Source organism: Erythrolamprus reginae, chromosome 1 (genome assembly GCF_031021105.1).
Source record: "Erythrolamprus reginae isolate rEryReg1 chromosome 1, rEryReg1.hap1, whole genome shotgun sequence".
Lineage (NCBI taxonomy): Eukaryota > Metazoa > Chordata > Lepidosauria > Squamata > Dipsadidae > Erythrolamprus > Erythrolamprus reginae.
In genome coordinates, this window is record NC_091950.1 from 115,654,036 (window position 1) to 115,674,869 (window position 20,834).

The 20,834-nt window shown below is 38.6% G+C and overlaps 1 protein-coding gene across 3 annotated transcripts in view; it reads left to right on the forward strand.

The window, feature by feature from the left end:
• Nucleotides 1-20,834, forward strand: part of ELP4 (elongator acetyltransferase complex subunit 4) — a 147,447-nt gene that overhangs the window by 10,039 nt on the left and 116,574 nt on the right. For all 3 annotated transcript variants that reach the window (XM_070762162.1, XM_070762145.1, XM_070762155.1), the window contains exons 2-3: nt 853-888; nt 9,403-9,524. In XM_070762162.1, coding sequence (XP_070618263.1) covers nt 853-888; nt 9,403-9,524 — 158 coding nt within the window. The remainder of the gene's footprint in view (nt 1-852; nt 889-9,402; nt 9,525-20,834) is intronic.

Genomic DNA, 20,834 nt, shown 5'->3' on the forward strand with positions numbered 1-20,834 from the left:
GGAGTTGGTTCCAGAGGGCCAGGGCTGCCACAGAGAAGGCTCTTCCCCTGGGTCCCGCCAAGCGACATTGTTTAGTTGACGGAACCAGGAGAAGACCCACTCTGTGGGACTTAACTGGTCGCTGGGATTCGTGCAGCAGAAGGCGGTCCCTGAGATAATCTGGTCCGGTGCCATGAAGGGCTTTTTTTGTAAGTAAACAAATACATTTAGATATGCAATTGTATGATATATTTATAGCATGCAATATTAATATTTTTATTTCAGTTAATAGAAAAAAATATGGGTACAATAAACGTATCGTTGCCCTTCTACTAGGTGATCTTTTAGGAACAAAATTTAAAATAACTTTCTGTTTGATTTTTCTTTCTCTTATTCAATGATGTCTGATTCTCAGAGACTGCCTGAATAGCTACAGCTTTCCTGGCAAGATTTTTTGGAAGAACTTTTGAATAAATAATAATACCCTTCAAGTTAGCACTGGGTCTTGATAAATAATTGAAGAATGTTTAACTGTACAGTATCTTATATTCATATGATTGCTCAAAAAGCATTATTTTACACGTGCATAATAGTCTGACTGAAACAAAGGAATTTAGACTGGTTGTGGTAATACTATTAAAATACCTAAGTTTCGTAGAGTTCTGCAAGATCTTTTCATTATACTATTAAAATAATTGTAGACTATGATATGTAATTATATGTAGTATGAATGAATTGTAAAAAAATAAAAAAATACACCGGTAGTTAAAATGTTTTTCACATTGCACTGTTATCTTCATCTATACCTTTCTTTGATACTACTAATTCGTGGAAGCTATGTATGCTTATTTATTACATTCATTTTGTTCTCAGGTGGAGGTCTGGCAATTGGAACCCTTCTTCTTATTGGTTAGTATGACATTTTTCCAATATCACAACTTGCTAGCAATTGTATATGCATGAAGTTATTTAATTGTCATTAAAATATTTGTGATGTTGAATAAAGCTTAAATTAGCGGATCTATGTTTTCTTGCAGTCGTTAAGAAATACAGGTAGCCATGATTTAGTGACCATAATTAGGACCATTAACTTAGACACTTAGCAAAGCTGTTGTGATCTTCAGCTTTACTTTATAGGCGTGCAAAGGTTACCAACAAGAAGCTTGATTACAAGGTTACCTTTTGCATCATTGTGATAACTGAATAGTCACTGCATGAGGCAGTAACTAAACAAGGACTACCTGTATGCATAAAAGGTTAGCATGCAGGAATTACTTTCCCCTGACACCAAATTTAGAGGATGAGGATGAAGAGAACAGTGAAATAAAACATAAGCTTTTGTTCTTACAGGATTGGCTTTAGCAACTGCTTTATTATACTGGCCTTTTACCGATTAAAAAGAAAACTGAAAAAATACAGATAAAATCATGATATTTTATCATTAGAAAGGATAACATCATTTCCTCTAGCAAAACATAAAAACAAGGAGTTTAACAGAATCATGTGTTGTAGATACAATGAGTCTAATATAGAAGATGAGCTTACTAGAAAGAGTATAATTGGATAATATTGGAGCTAGCATTAGCAATAGCATTTATTGCCCCATAGCACTTTACATCTTTCTATAGAAGTATTATTTGCATATTACCCCCAATAATCTGGATCCTTATTTTACCAACTTTAGAAGGATGGAAAGCTCAGTCAACTTTTCAGCTCTTCAGGATCAAACTCCAGGCTGGGGACAGAGTTTTGGTGCAATACTGCACTTAAACCACCATACCACCAGAGCTCCAGAATTAGTAGTAAAAAAAGATAAGCAATAAGTTTAAATGGTAGAGAACAAAGCATTTTGAATAATTCATTTAAAACTTTTTTAAAAAAATATACTTTATTAATTTATACAAAAAGGAATAAAACGGGGAAAGGGGGATGGGAATACAGAAAAGAAAAGTGGGAGATGAGTGGGATAAACAGTATTGTTATATCACAGCTTATATATATTATTGTATATACATTTCGGGTATTTGTCCATATGTAAATATTTTGTATTCAGAGTTCTTAATTAAGTATCTTATAGCTGTAATATTTGATAATCCAACAGTAATGTGGGGAAGAGAAAGGATAGAAGGGGAGAAAAGGGAGAGAAAAAAAGAGAGAGAAAAGCGAAAGAAGAGAGAGATAGCAAGATGAGAGGTAGTACCTGCAAGCAAGCAGGCGTTTGGGTTGTGGCGACTTAGATGGATTATATTTATTGTTTTTGTTAGTAGAATTTAATCATAGATTGTAGTATTAGTAGATTTCTAATAATTATCAAATGGATTGAACTCAGACAGGGATTGAGTTATTTTTGATCCGATTTTTGGTTATACATATCTTTATTTTGGTTCATATTAAACAATTTTGGTTATTTTTCGCTTTGTCATCTTTAGAGTTGGATAGCCATCTGAACCATTTCTCCCAGGCCTTGTAGAACTCTGAATCATTTAAAACTTTAATATACTGTATATGCATCTCAGAGCAACTTATAACAATAATGTAAAATATTGTTATAAAATTAAAAACAAATCCAATATTAATGGATTTGGGTAGTATTTAGTCAGTATTTAGTTTTTAATGGCCTAATTTTTAGTTTGGTTTTGTTAATTTTTTTCTAATTTGAATTTTTTAAAAAGGAAAAAACTGTACAATACTTATTCAGGCATTGTTTCTCTTGTCCAACATACTATAACAAACTGATGTTTCTGGGAAGCTCTCAGGATAGATATTGAGATATTACTATAATTTATTTGAGAAAGTAAAAAATCTTGCAATTTTAAAATAATTAAGGAAGAAAGAAAGAATTCTCGATTCAAGAATATGGTGTCTAAAATAAGTCACACTAAAGCAACAGCAGAAGAAAAGTGTATTCACATAGACATGGGGAAAGATATTTGTATGATAGAATATTTAGGCTACTCTCCTTCCTACAGAAAATGGTATTATTTGGAATGTATAACCTGTGCTTCATAGATAATTCCTTGATACAGGTTAAGTTGAGTCACAAATCTGAAAAGAGCAAAATTCCTGCACTACTATCTAGTATGCATATTAACTTTTAATAGATTTTAGTAATGTACCAATATGAGAAGGAAGTGAAAAAGTAAAACACTAAATGAATGAACTTACATTTATTTATTTATTTATTTATTTATTTGCTTACTTACTTATTTACTTATTGATTGATTGATTGATTGATTGATTGAGGCGGAGTACAATATATAATACCTAAAAATAGAAAAGTCCATGCTGAATTATAATATGAAAAATCTCCCTAACAATGGGGGTGGAGAAGGAATGTGTAATGTTTCAAATTAAGTTACCACAAATCCTTTTTTATTACCATCTTCCTCTTCTAGCAATACACTTATGGTATGTAATTGTATTAGTAATTTTTTCCCTTTACCCTAGGAAATCTATATTATTGAAGATGTTCCTCCATTGGAGAAGAATAAAATAGTGTAACCTTTAATAGTGTAACCTTTAATATTCTAGAATCTGTTTTGGTTGATTAATTTAAAAAATTCTACAATCTTTTGTATGTTTTGTAAACACTAGTTAGGATAGATTTTTCTCCCCTTTCCTCACAATCCCTCTATATATCTGTCAGTCAAATGTAGGAGAAGCCCCGAGCCATATTTGGAGACATGTGGGGAAGGGAAAAGGAAAATCTCCTTAGATGACCAGAAGCCAGTTGTGTAATATTAGTTGTTGTTATATTATGTTCCTACTAAAACATACAGTAGTTTCCTCAAGCATAAATTGATGTATAAGACCTATTGATCATAAATATAGCTTAGAAACAACTACTGCATTTATACAACCAGCTAAAACAAATCTTTAAAATGTATATTGTAAACAGGGTGAATTTAAAAGTTTCTTCCTTTTCTTTGATATGCCTTTAAGATTAAGTGACAGCTTTTTGCAGGAAAGAAAAGTATATCTCTTGGATTTTGTCTTTGTTAAAGTTGCAATAGACTAAGGAAACTGTTAGCCATTCTGATATATATATATATATATATATATATATATATATATATATATATATATATATATATATATATATGTTTTCGTAAATTTTCACGGGTATATGTATGTAGATTGTTCTGAGTTCGGGTTTTGCCCTGTGTAATGTTTTGCATGTCTATGCGACGTTTCGGTGAAATCACATTCACCATCATCAGGCTGGAGTTCCAATCTTTGTGTTTTTGCAAAAACACAAAGATTGGAACTCCAGCCTGATGATAGTGAATGTGATTTCACCGAAACGTCGCATAGACATGCAAAACATTACACAGGGCAAAACCCGAACTCAGAACAATCTACATATATATATATGTGTGTGTGTGTGTGTGTGTGTGTGTGTGTGTGTGTGTGTGTGTCCTTTATAGCTTCCACAAACACATTAATGTGGAATTAACAATTGCTTCAATCTTTTAAAATTGTGTTGCTGATGTGTATGAAGTACACAATATACTAAAAATGCTGACTCCTAAAATCCTGTCAAAATGCTTAATACAATATTTTTTCTCTAAAAATTGACACTATACACATTTAACTTCGTTTTGTCAAAATTAGAAATATTTTCTAAAACGAAACTGCAAGTCTTTTATAACTGTCATTTAAAATATTTTCTTCATCAAGTTCTTAGGAAGCACCCAGTTCTTAAAGGTTATCTTCTAAAGGTTATCTTCCACTTAGTAGCTAAGGTCAGGTTAAAGAAAAGCTCAAATTTTGGGGAAAGGCAGGACTATTCTTGTTCAGTCTAAGCCTTGAAGCAATTTCAACTATTTTAATTAGCTACATTTTTTTGTTTTAGGTATGCAATTTAACCTATTTCACTTGTCAGTGTAATTGACTTTATCACCTTTTTAAAAGTTAAAAGATAATCTTTAGCAAAGTACAAAACAGTGATTTGCTAAATATAATTATACAAAATACAAGTTGTCAAATTTTACTTTTCTCCCGATGGCAATTTGCCAAGTAATGTAATGTGTATGTTTTTGAACTCTGTATTGGCATGTGCTAATTAAAATACACATATCACAGATTAACCTTCTTTGAGCTTCACGACTTTTATGGACACTTAATAAAATATTTCATATGCAATTTTAGATGGTGAAGATGATTAAAACACTCTCATCTCATTAACTAGGGCAAATTATGTGAGTTCTGCAACTTAGAAAATGTTCACCTTAGGTCACAGAATTATTCTATAGTACTATGAATAATAATGATGATGATTTAATAGTGATTTATTATGACAGATTCCAACAGTAGGATAACCTGTCTGTCTACATAAAATTGTACTTGTAGATATACTGCATATAATTCCCTTCCCCCAGTACAAATTTGGTGTTTTACCTACATATAAATACAGATAGTTCTTGTGTTACAATGGTATTTTGTAATGGAAATTCTGTCACTTAAGCAATGTAGTCATAAAGTACAATAACATTTGGCCACATTACTTAATGGCAGCAATTCCAGCAGTCCCAGTTGCTGTCCTCAAGCAAGGACATACAGAATTGTGACTTCTTACTTATGGCTTCACCATTATCTTTCCTTGTGGGAAGATGGCAAGATGTCAAAAATTGTTATCACATGACTATGGAAATTTTGCAGTGGTTGAAACTGTTGTCAGTATCATTCATTCAGCACCATTGTAACTTTGAACAGTTGCTGAACAAATGATCATAAATCAAGAACTACTTGTGTAGACTTACATCTTTATAGCAAACTAAGCTTCTAATATGTCAAAAAGACAATATAAGCATGGCAACGTTATGATGTAAATTTTGCCCTGATGTAAATTTTCCCAATGCCTTGATATAAGTTATAGGTTTGCCACGACGAGGTATGTTTTGTTATATATTTTCTGCTTCCGCACAACATACTGTGTATAAAGTCATGTTGATATATTATTAATATATATTTGTTCAGTACCATGCATTTAAACTTTATAGTGACTTGTGACTTTAACACACTGGATGCATGCATTTATTTAAAAAATCATTAGTAATTTTCTATGCTTTTGCTTCCTTTTATAATTTAGGTGGTAATTTCAATTTCTTTAAAATGTAAATGTATGTCAGAGGCTACATTGAAGGTGCCTTCTGACTGAGCGTCTGTCTTGCAACTCTCTTTTCCTGTAATTTGGTCTGATTTTAAATGCCATTATTAAAGTTCATTCCTTGCTTCAATAAGTGAATAATACAAATGAAACTAATGTATAATTTTCAATTCCTAGATTAAAAAAAATAGACTTGTGGGACTTAGGAATTATGCAGAATCTCACTGATACAAATCATAGATTTATATTATACCAATAATATAATTCTTGCATTATCGCAAAGTTGTAAACATTTTAATTCAAGAAGTAAAAAATAACTAATAAGCATTTTTCCATTTTCCCCCCAATAAATTTTAATTGGTTTTGGTTTTTCAACATCTCATACCATGAGCATTTGTTTTCTGAGTTTCATACCTCCATAAAATATTCTTAACAATATTTTTTGTTTTTAAAATAATTATAATCCATTATCATTTTGTAAATGCCGTATTTAAGTTTATCTCTTCATGTGATAACACTGAAGAAATGCTACTTGGTGACAATGTAAAGTAGTGAGTATATGGCTTGTATAACAGTGTAAATGTATTGTCCCTTCAAAATAACACAACACACAGCCATTAATGTCTAAACTGCTGGCAACAAAAATAAATATACCCTTAAGTGATAATGTCTAAATAGGGCCCAAAGTGTCAATATTTTGTGTAGCCACCATTTTTTCCAGTACTGTACTACCTTAACGCTCTTGAGCATAGAGTTCACCAGAGCTTGACAGATTGCCACTGGAGTCCTCTTCCACTCCTCCATGATGACATCACGAAGCTGGTGGATTTTAAGAGACCTTGCGCACCTCCACCTTCCATGTCAGTGTGCCCCACAGATGCTCAATATGGTTTAGGTCTGGAGACATGCTTGGCCAGTCCATCACCTTTACCCTCATTTTCTTTAGCAGAATTTCACAGTGCATGTTGGCATTCATGGCTGAAAACTAAAAATAGAAAAATATGGATAAATATGAAATGAGGTATAAGAAGAGATGCAGACAACACTTTGTTCATAATATAGAAATGAGGAAGGCATGGATAGAAAATAATTAACGTCAATTGAAATGGAAGGAAAATAAAAAGTTAAAGCTATGAGGCATATTTATTTATTATTTATTTTGTTTGTTTCTTGTTTATTCATTCATTCATTCATTTGACTTCTGTGCCGCCCAATTCCAATGGGACTCAGATGACAAATTATTTGTAGTTAGAAAGAGAGAAGGTAGAAGAGAGGGGTTAGGAGGAGGAAGAGGGAGAGAAGAGAGAGGTGGGGAGAAGAGAACAAGTTTAGAGAAAGGAACAAGAGGGAAGTAGGAAGAAGGGAGAGAAGGAGAAAGTAGGTAGAGAAAAGGGAGGGAGGTAAGAGGAGAGTGACATGATATGAAAAGGGAGAAACAGACGGGCAACTTGATAATGATGTATACAACATTAATATGTTGGTTTTTTGGATAATAATATACAAATATATGTTAATACTTGATAAGATTTTATGGTATACGTATTTATATATGCATGTGGAGAAAAAATAATTTTAAAAATTTGCAAAAAAAAAAAGGAATATACAGTGTACATACATACATACATACATACATACATACATACATACATACATACATACATACCACAGGAACAGGAAGTGCCTCACAGGAGCAAATAGAGGTAAATCATAGAGAAGCAGGAAATGCATTACAAAACAATGGAGGTGAATGCTAAAGAGGAATAAACCTGCATACAAGGCAGACATAACACTATAAGAATAGTGAGACCAGCTAAACTCAAAAGGGGGTGAGGGGGAATGCAGTGCCCCCTCCCCATGGCCTGTTCTTGTTCGCAGGAGGCTTCAGGGAGCTGTGCTAGGCTAAAGTGACCAGATTTTCACATTGGTAAAGAGGGAGACCATTGATTGGGGGGCGGGGGTGTTCTTGATTAAAAAATTAGTCTACATGGAGAAAAAAAATTCTCTTTCTTTTTCTCTCTTCCTCCCTCTCTTTCTCTCTCCCACCTTCCCTCCCTCTAGCTCTCTTTCTCTCTTCCTTTGTCTCTTTCTATTTCTCTATTTCTCTCTCCCCCACTCTCTTTCTCTTCCTCTCTTCCTTCCTCTTCTTTATCTCTCTCTCTTCCTCCCCCATTTCTCTTTCTTTCTTTCTCTCTCTCTCTCTCCCTTCCTTCCTTCCTCTCTCTTTCTCTTCCTTTTTGCTCTGTCCCTCCTTCCCTCCCTCTCCCTCTTTCTCTCTCTGTTTCTCTTCCTCCCTCCCCTGTTTTTTCAGCAAGCCAGGGCCCAGCAATGGGGCTAAATGGAGAGTCCCTTTGAAGATCGTGCCCTGGCCAAGGAGGGGGGGGCAGAGGAAGAAGAGGAGGGGGGAGGGAAGGAGAAGTGGTTCAGGAGCTGAGACGCCTGGTCTTTTGTACCGAAGGAGCTAGCCAGAAGGACTCTAATGGGAGGCGAAGGCAGAGGAAAACTTTCCGAGCTGCCGAGACTTGTCAAACGCTTGGCTGCTTCGACTTTCTCCTAGCGGCTGCCAGCTCCATCTGCCTCTTCAGAGTGTGGCCCAGCTCAGCTGGACCTCGAGGCTCCCACCCGGGTGTTATCTAGCAGGCAGTCTAGGTCGGTGGGGGTGGTTTGACAGGAGGCTACCTGGCCTGGAGCGCTGATGACTGCAGCAGTGACTGTCACGCCGGCTACCTGATCTTTTTTCAAATGCCCCAGGACGCGGGACAAATTATCAAAAAGTGGGACTGTCCCGCCAAAAGTGTGACATCTGGTCACTTTATGCTAGCCCCAAAATGGGGGCAGGTGCAGTCATGCACGCATGCACGGGGGAGCATTGGGGGGTCATGTGCACATGTCCAGGGAGTTGTGTGTGTGTGTGTACCATGCACGCATGCACAGGGGGGCACATTGCATTAATGGTGCTGGCAAACATGCTGTTGCATATGCACTTTTGGCATACAACAAGAAAAAGGTTTGCCATCTATTCTATTGCAATTATACAGTGCCCTATCTTGGTGATTTCATTATGGTTTTACCTTAATTTAATATGTTATCTCATATACTATATTGTCTACATTCTTCATACATACTGTATATCCATATATATGCTAATGATTGATTTAACTTATATTTGTGTTTGTATGTATAATTTATTTTATTTGTGTTGTACATTGGGATTGCATGACCTCTGTAGATGCCATACACTAGATAAATAATAGCAAGCATGTTTGCCTTCCTAGTGATATGTCTATTTTCTAATAACATGTATATTTTTCCTGCAGAGGAAGATGTATATGGTGTTTACTCCAATCTGTTGTTCAAGAATTTCCTTGCAGAAGGAGTAGTTTGCGGACACAATTTATTTATTGCTTCAGATAAAGAGGAGCCTGATATTATTCTAAAGGTAAAGAAAAGTTTCTTCCATATGAATGTTTCTTAATGTTTGTATTAAAACTAGTAATTATCTTATCATAAACCAGAGTATTTTCATCTCTACTAATTTTTTAGAATATGCTAATTTTATATCAATTAATGTAGACAATTCAGCGAACTCCCAGAAAGAGAAAAAAAATCAATATTATGTTACATTCAAGAAATTGCAATAATAAAATCACATGAGAACATGAAGATTTTGACTTGTCACAATGTACATAAAAATGATTGACTAAACCTTTTTATTTAACTTGTATTGTCCTGATTATCTTCTGCTGATTTTAATTTATTCAATGTTGAAGTTAAGCCTGGTGGTTTGAAGTTCGATAGCAAAAGAGGATTGAGGGAAGGAAAATATGAAAAAATACAGATTTTTCCTCTTAGCAGAGAAGTAAATTGAAGACCAGAATAGATATAGCAGTATGGCAGAGTGGGAGGAACAGAGAGCTGGGGATGTGGTGTAATTATACTATATTTGTGTTGGGTTTACCCTACAGCCACTTTTGTTACCCACCTCATTATAATATTTACAATAGACGTGGTTAGAGAGAGCTCCAGAGATGCAAATCACTGGTTGGAGGGCATTGCCTAAGTTTGCACAAGTTTTTAATGCTTTCCTTCCCCACAAAAGATTGCATCCATGTACTATATTAAACTTTTTATAGAACAGTTGGTGGAGAAGAAAAATTATTTGTGAAAATGTCCTAAAACTGAACACAATCAATTTGTGCATGCAATCATATTAACAAGTTGCACAACTAAAATATTACACAAAATTATTCATTCATAATAATTTAGTACAGTATGGCTTTTTTCATAGATCATAGAAGTAGAGGTCCTTTAATTGGAATTAACTAATTAATTAAGTTGGTGATCCAGTATGGTATGATGACTAAGATATTGGACTATGACCAAAAAAATCCTCGTTCAAGTCAACTTTAAACCATAGAATGAACAGGATTAGGCCAGCTATTTTAGCCTAGTCTATCCCAAAAGTGGATTGCTGTTGGAAAAAATTAGAGGAGAGAATACTGGAGAATATCATCCCAAGCTCCAAGAAACAAGTTGGTAAATAACCTAGGTTATAGTTTTAAAAGTTCAAAGAAGAGCAACTAAGATGATTAAAGGTCTAGACTAGAGACTATAACAGGATGAATACCTGAAGGATTTAGGTTTGACTAGTCTAGAGAAAAGGACTAGGGGGACATGATAACAGTATTCCAGTATTTGAGAGACTGCCACAAAGAGGAGGGGGTCAATTTATTTTCCAAAGCGCCACAGGACAAGAAAAGAAATTGATGGAAACTAATGAAGGAGAAAAGCAACCTGGAATTAAGGAGAAACTTGCAGGACAATTAACCATTGAAACACCTAGTGCAGTGATGGTGAACCTATGGCGTGCTTGCCACAGGTGGCACACAGAAACATATGAGCTCCAGTGTGCCTGTGTTGGCCAGCTGATTTTTGGTCACCTTTTCTGCCATTTTTGCTCTGCACAAGTTTCAGGAAAGCCTCCTGAAGCCTGGGGATGGCGAAAAATAGTGTAACAGGCCAACTGGAAGTTCGGAAACGAATTTCCAGTTAGCCCAATGGCTGCTTTTTCGCTAGCCCCAGGCTTCAGGAGTCTAGAGGCTTCAATGAGGCCTGTGTCCGTGTGCTGGAAGCAGCACGCGGGTTGTGTGCATGCGCAGGGGAGGACATGGGTGTGGGCACACACACTAGTATGCATGCACCCTTTCAGCACGCGAGCCAAAAAAAGTTCACCATCACTGAACTAGCATTCCGAAGTTGTTGGTCCTTCATCACTTGGGGTTTTTAAGAAGAGATTTGAACAGTCACTTATCTGAAATGATATAGTGTTTCTTGCTTGAGTAGGTGCAGGACTAGAAAATCTCCAAGATCCCTTCCAGCTCTGTTCTGATTGATTGATAGAACTCTTTGGAGTATTTATTTTGCTTTTTTTAATACTTTGTTTTTATTGCCTATATATTTTATTGCTTACATATTCATTTTATTCCTTATATATTTTATTCTTGTAGATGAAAACATTTTATGTGTCTGTTAATTGCTTTATTATGACTGTTTTCTTGACAATTTTATTATACCAGAAAATTGGCTTTTCTTCAAAACTACTTACATACTGTACAAGAATCTTAGAAGAAATAGTCTATGTTAGATATCTGATAAAACAGTACATTTCAGCTGTAATTTAATGCTGTTGTGGTTCCTGAGAATTTTGAGAATTGAAAATCTATATAAGAGAGTGAATGTTAAAATTAACATTATGTCGCCAGGCATGGGGAAGTTGATTCCCCTGGCTGTCCCGTTTTATGCATGGTTTGTTGAATTATGTGATTGTTTTTAATAAGGGTTTCTTAATGTGTTCTGTTTTAACATTGGATTTGCAGACTGTTTGTTGGAAGCCGCTCCGAGTCCTCGGAGAGGAGCGCCATACAAATCTAATAAATAAATAAATAAATAAATAAAATGTCCATTGTCATTGACTTTCATCGTAATAACCAATAGTTCCTTTGCTGCCTAGCATATTGGTCACTTTTATGCATATATTGAATAGATGTATAACTATATAGATGTATAACTTTAAATGGGAGTTTATGGTTTTTCTGTAATCAAGAAAAATATTGCCTGTTCTAGAAAGGAAGAAAAACTATTGTTTTAAACTATGTAACTAAAAAGCAAGAAGAAAATAGAAATGTCCCATCAGCCGCCTATGGTATGTTAGATGATCACCGGGTAATTTACCCATCATCTTTTGAAAACATATACGTGTCTATTGTAGTCAAAACCTCTGTAGGAAATCAGCATTAAGATGGGACATTGTTGAAAAATTACATTCCTGTTAAAAATCCCTTGTATATATATATACATTAAGTTTTAAACATTTTTTTAAAAAACATTTGTTTCTTTTGTTCATATACCGTATTTTTCAGAGAATAAGATGCACTGGAGCATAAGATGTACCGTATATACTCGAGTATAAGCCGACCCAAGTATAAGCCGAGGCACCAATTTTTGCCACAAAAACTGTGAAAACTTATTGACCCGAGTATAAGCCGAGGTTAGAAAATGCAGTGGCTACTGGTAACTTATAAAAATAGAAACCAATAAAATTACATTAATTGAGACATGTTTTAGAATATTTATTTTAAAGAAAACCAGTAAACTAGCTTTAAGCGATCAAGAGATGAATGGGTGAATGAATGGACGGAGGGTGGGAAGGAAGGAAGGAAAGAGGGAAGGGACAGGAACAGAGGAAGGAAGCAAGGAAACTTATGAAAGGGGAGAGTAAGAGAGGAATGAGGGAAGGGAGGGAGGGAGGGAAGAAGGTGGGAAGGAGAAAGAGAAGAAGAAATAGAGGAAGGGAAGGTAAAAGAGAGAAAGAAAAAGAGAAAGAAAGAAAGAAAGAAAGAAAGGGGGAAGGGACAGGAACAGAGGAAGGAAGCAAGGAAACTTATGAAAGGGGAGAGTAAGAGAGGAATAAGTGAAGGGAGGGAAGAAGGTGGGAAGGAGAAAGAAAAGAAGAAATAGAGGAAGGGAAGGTAAAAGAGAGAAAGAAAAAGAGAAAGAAAGAAAGAAAGAAAGAAAGAAAGAAAGAAAGAAAGAAAGAAAGGGGGAAGGGACAGGAACAGAGGAAGGAAGCAAGGAAACCTATGAAAGGGGAGAGTAAGAGAGGAATGAGTGAAGGGAGGGAGGGAAGAAGGTGGGAAGGAGAAAGAAAAGAAGAAATAGAGGAAGGGAAGGTAAAAGAGAGAAAGAAAAAGAGCAAGCAAGAAAGCAAGAAAGCAAGAAAGGGGGAAGGGACAGGAACAGAGGAAGGAAGCAAGGAAACCTATGAAAGGGGAGAGTAAGAGAGGAATGAGTGAAGGGAGGGAGGGAGGGAAGAAGGTGGGAAGGAGAAAGAAAAGAAGAAATAGAGGAAGGGAAGGTAAAAGAGAGAAAGAAAAAGAGCAAGCAAGAAAGCAAGAAAGGGGGAAGGGACAGGAACAGAGGAAGGAAGCAAGGAAACCTATGAAAGGGGAGAGTAAGAGAGGAATGAGTGAAGGGAGGGAGGGAGGGAAGAAGGTGGGAAGGAGAAAGAAAAGAAGAAATAGAGGAAGGGAAGGTAAAAGAGAGAAAGAAAAAGAGCAAGAAAGAAAAAGAAAGAAAGGGGGAAGGGACAGGAACAGAGGAAGGAAGCAAGGAAACCTATGAAAGGGGAGAGTAAGAGAGGAATGAGTGAAGGGAGGGAGGGAAGAAGGTGGGAAGGAGAAAGAAAAGAAGAAATAGAGGAAGGGAAGGTAAAAGAGAGAAAGAAAAAGAGCAAGAAAGAAAGAAAGAAAGGCAACTTCAAAGAAAGGCTCACTGAGCATCTCTCACTCTCTCTCTCTTTCTATCCCTCTTTCTCTTTCTCTCCCCCTCTTTCTCTCACTCTCACTTTCTCACTTTCTCTCTATCTCAGTGTTTCCCAACCTTTTTTGAGCCGCGGCCGTTAGCCCGGCTGATTTTTCCCTGCTGCCGTTTTCGCGCAAAACTGTCCTGGATTCCCGATCGCTCGCTTCTCCGGCATCGCGCCTTTTCAATGCCGTCAGAGGGGCGCGTCAGCGGCTTCCGGAGCACAGGGAAGGGCTTAAGCCGCCGTCTTTTCCCCGTGGGAGCGCCAGACCTCTTGTCTGCCCGGCCCGAGGCACGAAATCGCTGCTTATGCCAGGCGGCTCGCCTGGAACACAAGCAATGACACCTGGCATAAGCAGCGATTTCGTGCCTCGGGCCGGGCAGACAAGAGGTCTGGCGCGTCAGAGGGGCGCGTCAGCGGCGGGACCCGGCCGCCCCCCCCCACGTAGAAGCCAAGCCCCCCCCAGCCGAGCCTGGTGGCAAACTCGCCCCCAACCCCCGGAGATCGAGCGCACGAAGAGGCATCTCTCGCCTTCTGCCGCGGCGGAGGAAGGCGAATGCGGCTTGGAAGCTGGGAGGGGGGCAGAAGAGCTTCCAAGCCGCATTCGCCTTCCTCCGCCGCGGCAGAAGGCGAGAGATGCCTCTTCGTGCGCTCGATCTCCGGGAGTTGGGGGCGAGCTTGCCACCAGGCTCGGCTGGGGGGGGCTTGGCTTCTACGTGGGGGAGGGGCGGCCGGGTCCGGCTCCCGCCGCTGACGCGCCCCTCTGACGGCGTTTGGCGGCTTACCCGTGGGAGCGCCAGACCTCTTGTCTGCCCGGCCCGAGGCACGAAACCGCTGTTTATGCCGGGCGGCTCGCCTGGAACACAAGCAATGCCGCCTGGCATAAGCAGCGATTTCGTGCCTCGGGCCGGGCAGACAAGAGGTCTGGTGCGTCAGAGGGGCGCGTCAGCGGCGGGAGCCGGACCCGGCCGCCCCCCCCCCCACGTAGAAGCCAAGCCCCCCCCAGCCGAGCCTGGTGGCAAGCTTCCACCCCCCTCCCAGCTTCCAAACCGCATTCGCCTTCCTCCGCCGCTGCTGGGCTGCGCGTGGCGGGAGAAGCCCGGACAACGCCGGAGCGCTTTCCCGTCGCGCCTTCCAAAGCAGCGCTGGGCGAAAGAGAGCCTTCCTCCGCCGCCGCCAGCCGCGGTTCCGAGTGGGGCTGCACCCTCTCTCTCTTCTTCCCCGCGACTGCCCCGATGGCGTGCGAGGGGAAAAAGGCGAGGGGAAGCCGGCAAGGTGGGGGGGGGGGACTCGTGAAGCAGGAATCCACCCCCCGACCTCACCATCGCCTTTTCCTCCTCTCGCACGCCATCGGAGCAGTTGGCTGGCGCCTTTGCTGGAGCCAGGGAAGGGAAGGCACCTGCAAGAAGACTGAAGCTCCAGCTCTAAGAGCAAAGGCAAAGGGCTGGCGTCTTTGCTAGAGCTGGGGAGGAGGCAACTGCCCCACTCTTGCCACAGCCGCTTCGGTTGGAGCGCCCTTTGCCGCCGCACTTTGCCCTTTCCCACACCCGCCCAAGCCAGCAATGTCTGACAGGCTCCCGCAGTGCACCCTCTTGTGGTGATCCGGCGCCCTCTTGTGGTGACCCGAGTATAAGCCGAGGTCGGGTTTTTCAGCCCATTTTTGGGGCTGAAAAACTCGGCTTATACTCGAGTATATATGGTATCTTACTTTTAGAGGAGGAAAATAGGTAGGGGAAAACTACCTACCAGATAATCATCTGGCTGCTGTCCTTAGTCTGGTCAGCTTCAACACATTTAAAAAATCCCGGTTAAGGGCTGAAACCCCCTTTTTCAGAGGGAGTAGGAATGAAAAAAATCCTGCAAGCCTGGAAGATCGTTAGCCCCTCGTTAGGGCTGAAAAAAACTTTTTTGGAGGGAGAAGCAATGACAGCAAGCCTGGAAGATTGTTAGCACCTTGTTAGGAAAAAAAGCTTTGAAAAAGCTACATTCGGAGTATAAGATGCACCCAAATTTTCAGCCTCTTTTTTGGGGGAAACAGATGCGTCTTATACTCTGAAACATTGTATTGCAGCTCACAATACCAGCTGCAAAGGTATGAGGGCAAAGAGCAAGGTTATACTGGTACAATTATTTTCATATTGTGCTCGGAATGGTGTCTTCTCTTACTTACTTCAGGACCCTTGATACGAGCTGGGCTTTCCAAATGATTTAAATGGAACTAAATTTTGTGCTATGAGCATATCCGCCATGTCAGAATTATTTTGAATTTGCATTGGAAACGTGGCAAATACCAGACACAAGGTAGTTTTCTCAATAAAGACACAACAGCAGGGTGTTCTTTCTTCAGAATGCTCTTTTACTTCTTCAGTAGTATCAAAAAGTAACTATTTACTCTGCTTACATTATATTACAGAACAAACCACCAGCCAACCAACCACTCTCAGACTATACTAAATCATTAAACCAAATAATCAAACTAGACCACACTTAGCTGGAACTAATCTTATTGGCCTTTGCCATTCCATTGGAATACAATGGTACCTCGGTTCTCGAATGCCTTGGTTTTCGTACATTTCGGATACCGAACAAAATTTTCTGCAAAAATTTGCTTTGGTATCCGAACAAAAATTCGGATACTGAACAGAAAATTTTGTTTACTATCCGAAATGTGCGACCAGGGCAGCTTTGCAAAGCAGCTGAGGGGACAGGGAGAGAGGGAATGGGAGTCGGGATCTGAAACGCCCCTCCTGGCTGCCCTCTTAACAGCCTCCCAGTCTCTACTGTCTAATTGCTCCAAGGTGCAGGAAGGGTAGGGCTGGCTGCAATACCGGCAGCTTTGGGGGGCTCCTTTCCTCAGCGGTTCAGTTTGTTACCTCCAGGCAGCTGCACCAACTATTTCTTTCCCGGCGGCGGCGGCTCCAGCGGCTTTCCTTCGAGGAGCAGCAGCAGTGTCGGGAATGTCACGTGATGAAGGGAAGCCACCGGAGCCGCCGCCGCCGGGAAAGAAAAAGTTGGTGCAGCTGCCTGGAGGTAACAAACTGAACCGCTGAGGAAAGGAGCCCCCCGAAGCTGCCGGTATTGCAGCCAGCCCTACCCTTCCTGCACCTTGGAGCAGTTAGACGGTAGAGACTGGGAGGCTGTTAAGAGGGCGGCCAGGAGGGGCATTTCAGATCCCGACTCCCATTCTCTCTCACCCGGTCCCCTCAGATGTTTATCCCATAGGAAATAGAGGAAATAGATTTAATTGGTTCCCAGCAAGTCAGTGGGCTGGGAACCAATTAAATCCATTTCCATGATTTCCTATGGGATAAATTAATTCGGTTCTCGACCAAATCAGTTCTCGACCACACTTCTGGAACGAATTGTGGTCGAGAACCGAGGTACCACTGTATTTCAGAGTGGTAGAGAGGGGGGATCTACTGCTTGGGTAACAGTCTATCCTCCACAGTACTAGGCTTCATGTTCTGGGGAATCCAGAGCATGATACCATGGTCTTTCGAGACTGCTTTTGGGAAAGATCTTTTGCAGATATGGAACTTGATGTCTTCAGGATTTTTAAATTTTAAGTTATAATAATTGTGTATTTTAATATTAGTTTTTAAAAATCTTAGGCTTTCTGTAGCTTTGCTTACTGTTACTCTAGTATGGTATTTATTCTATTTTATTCATGATGTTTCTAAGGTTTTCCTTCATTAATTTAGATATATAGAAAACTAAAATAAAAATTGAATGTAGTATCCATTTTATCACATATCTATATTTTATATACTGAGGTTTTAATGACTAAAGGAAAATATATGAGATTGACTGAGAACATACTCTAAAAGTCTGATAAAATATTAAAGAGTGACATATCTTTAATTCAGAATGCTTTTTTCCTTTGAATCAAATATCCATTTAATTTCAGTATATTTATATCTAACATATGTTTTCCAGTTGTGAAAATATTTAGTCCTGCAATTCTAATTAGGTCCCTGTCAAGGTTTGTTTTCTATTCTGAATATGTTAATAAACATTAGGCAGCTTTACAATTAGATTTTATATGCAAATATTCATGAATTTTTAAACCAGAAATCCAGAGAATGGCTGTTTTTAACAATATTGTTAGCTCAATACCTAGATGCCAACTCTCTCTCTCTCTCTCTCTCTCTCTCTCTCTCTCTCTCTTTCTCCCTTCCACCTGAATCAAGGTAGGTTGTACAAGTTTTTGACAGATGCCTGGAGGTAGTGCTGAATTGGATGAGGGCCAGAAAACTAAGGCTGAATCTAGAGAAAACAAAAGTGTTCTGGTTAGTTGATTTTTAAGCTTAGGAATTAGAAAGATAGTCTTTGCTGGTTGAGATAACATTACATCAGAAGGAACCAGGCCACACCTGTTCTTGATTCCATCTCTCAGTAAACTCACAGCTTCATTTGCAAGAGAGTCTGCAACCAGGGTTAATCTGCTGCACTTCCTGCAGCAGGAAAGCAGATCAGTGGATCAGTGCTATTATAATCGCATGATGAAATACAGATAGTCCTTGACTTATAACAGTTCATTTAGTGACTGTTCAAAGTTACAACAGCACCAGAAAAAGTGACTTACGGCCATTTTTCACAGCTACGACCTTTGCAATATCCCTATAATCATGTGATCAAAACTGAGATGCTGTCCTGTTCTGCTGCAAGAAGTGCAGCAGATTAACCCTGGTTGCACAGACATTCAGTTTAAAGGATAAACTTCAAGAAAATGGCTGAGCCACCCTGAACAGCATGATCAGGAGTCAGAATGTTAACTACTTTAAGCAAATTCCAGAAGCTACACTTCTTGCAGAATTCAGCTACCTTGTTAAATTTGTTCTTCTAAATAGCTTGTGTCATAATAATCCTGTAAGCAACATTGGTTTTCTGTCAGCTATCAGACTAAATTTAAAAGCACTGGCACTGTTACATAAAGTTTTAAAAGACTCACATTTGAAGGATCACTTTCTCTAATATTCCAGAACACGGTGGCCTTGTTTCTGGCCCCAGAAATTAGTTCAGTTCATTGTGTACTAGTCAGAAATTGGGCTTTCTTATTTGTAGTTCCCTATTTGCATTTGTTTTGGGGTGAAAAGGTCCTGTATTTGGGTCCCTAGCTGTCTTCAGTATTTTACTGAAACATCTAATCTGTTCTCAGATTGTTGGGGTTTTTTAATGAACCCTTTTAGAACTATTGTATTTACTGTACTTAAGAACTTTTGCATTTATTATTATGTGCTTAATTGAGGTAATTGTTTTCTTTTTTCAATTTTTACTCTGGGGTTGACAATATAGAAACCGCCTTCTACCGCACAAATCCCAGTGGCCGATAAGGTCCCACAGAGTTGGCCTTCTCCGGGTCCTGTCGACCAAACAATGTCGTTTGGCAGGCCCCAGGGGAAGAGCCTTCTCTGTGGCGGCCCTGGCCTTCTGGAACCAACTCCCCCCAGAGATTAGAACGGCCCCCACCTTCCTTGTCTTTCGCAAGTTACTCAAGACCCACCTATATCGCCAGGCATGGGGGAACTAAGACATCTCCCCCAGGCTTTTTATATTTAATGTTTGGTATGTATGTGCTGTATGGTTTTTAATTGTTGGGGTTTTGATATATTTTTTATTATTAGATTTGTCCCATTGCTACACTGTTTCTTATTACTGTTGTGAGTTGCCCCGAGTCTTCAGAGAGGGGCGGCATACAAGTCTAATAAATAATAATAATAATAATAATAATAATAATAATAATAATTGAAATATATTTCATTTATGAGACAGGCCTGTTTTAGTATATGTAGTCTGTACTTTTTATGACTAATACATTTTGAAAGGCATAAGTTTCATGAGCTGCAGCTGAGATGAAGTGAGCAGCAGCTCACAGAAAGCTATGCTTTTAATAATGGTTCATCAGTAAATGAGCTTCATGGCTCTATGGGCATAGCTAACACATTTTTGACAACCCATTCAGGCCCACAGTTTATCTTGTTCTCTAAACCAGGAATGCAAAAAAATGGATAACACATAAAAACACAAAAAAGAATTGGGAGTCAGCATGGAGCAATCACAGCAGCACTATGTTGCAGATTCATCCAAATATTCATCCAAATATGCTGCAGATTCATCCAAATGTGCCAAATATGATCAAATTATGTCCCTCCACTGGAAAATTTCCCATGTTTTCCTCATTTCTATCATATTTTTCTTGCTACGGAAAATCTGTTCAAGAGTGGAGTTAGAATAACTATAGTATTATGAACCATCTTTCTAGAACTCCTGACAATTTCATCAAAATAAACATGGCTAGAAATTTTTTATGGATATTTGTTTAATAAGCAATGTGTTCAATTATTTCGTTTACCAAATGTATTTCTTTTGAAATCTCAGTTCTAGTTAATATTTGTAATATTTAATAATGAAATAGATTTCTTTTTAATGAATAATTCTGTATGTACTAATAAAAATACAGTATTAAAGTTATTTGTTCAGCTTTGAAGTATTACTGTATAAATAAAACTTTAAATATTGGTAGTTACAGTTTTAATTGCAATGGTAGATTTATCAGGCTGACAAATCAGTGAACGCTTATCAGAACATAGAGGTTTGAAGATGGATAAATACATCATTATAATTTTCAGCAATATTTTTTAATGGAAGGATCGAAGTGGGCTTTCCACATACAATCACACTTGACCAATAAAGAATTTTGTTCTATTTTATTCTAACATGGATTATATTACTAAATAATAGCATAATAGTAGTCCTCCAGCATTTAAAATAGCTTAAAGAGAAGTATGATGCCAGTAGTTAGTGTAATGCATTGGTAATTAAGAGACTGTGAGGTTAAGCTTCATTAACTGTTGTGGAATTGTGTCTTTGATTTTATTATATCCCAGA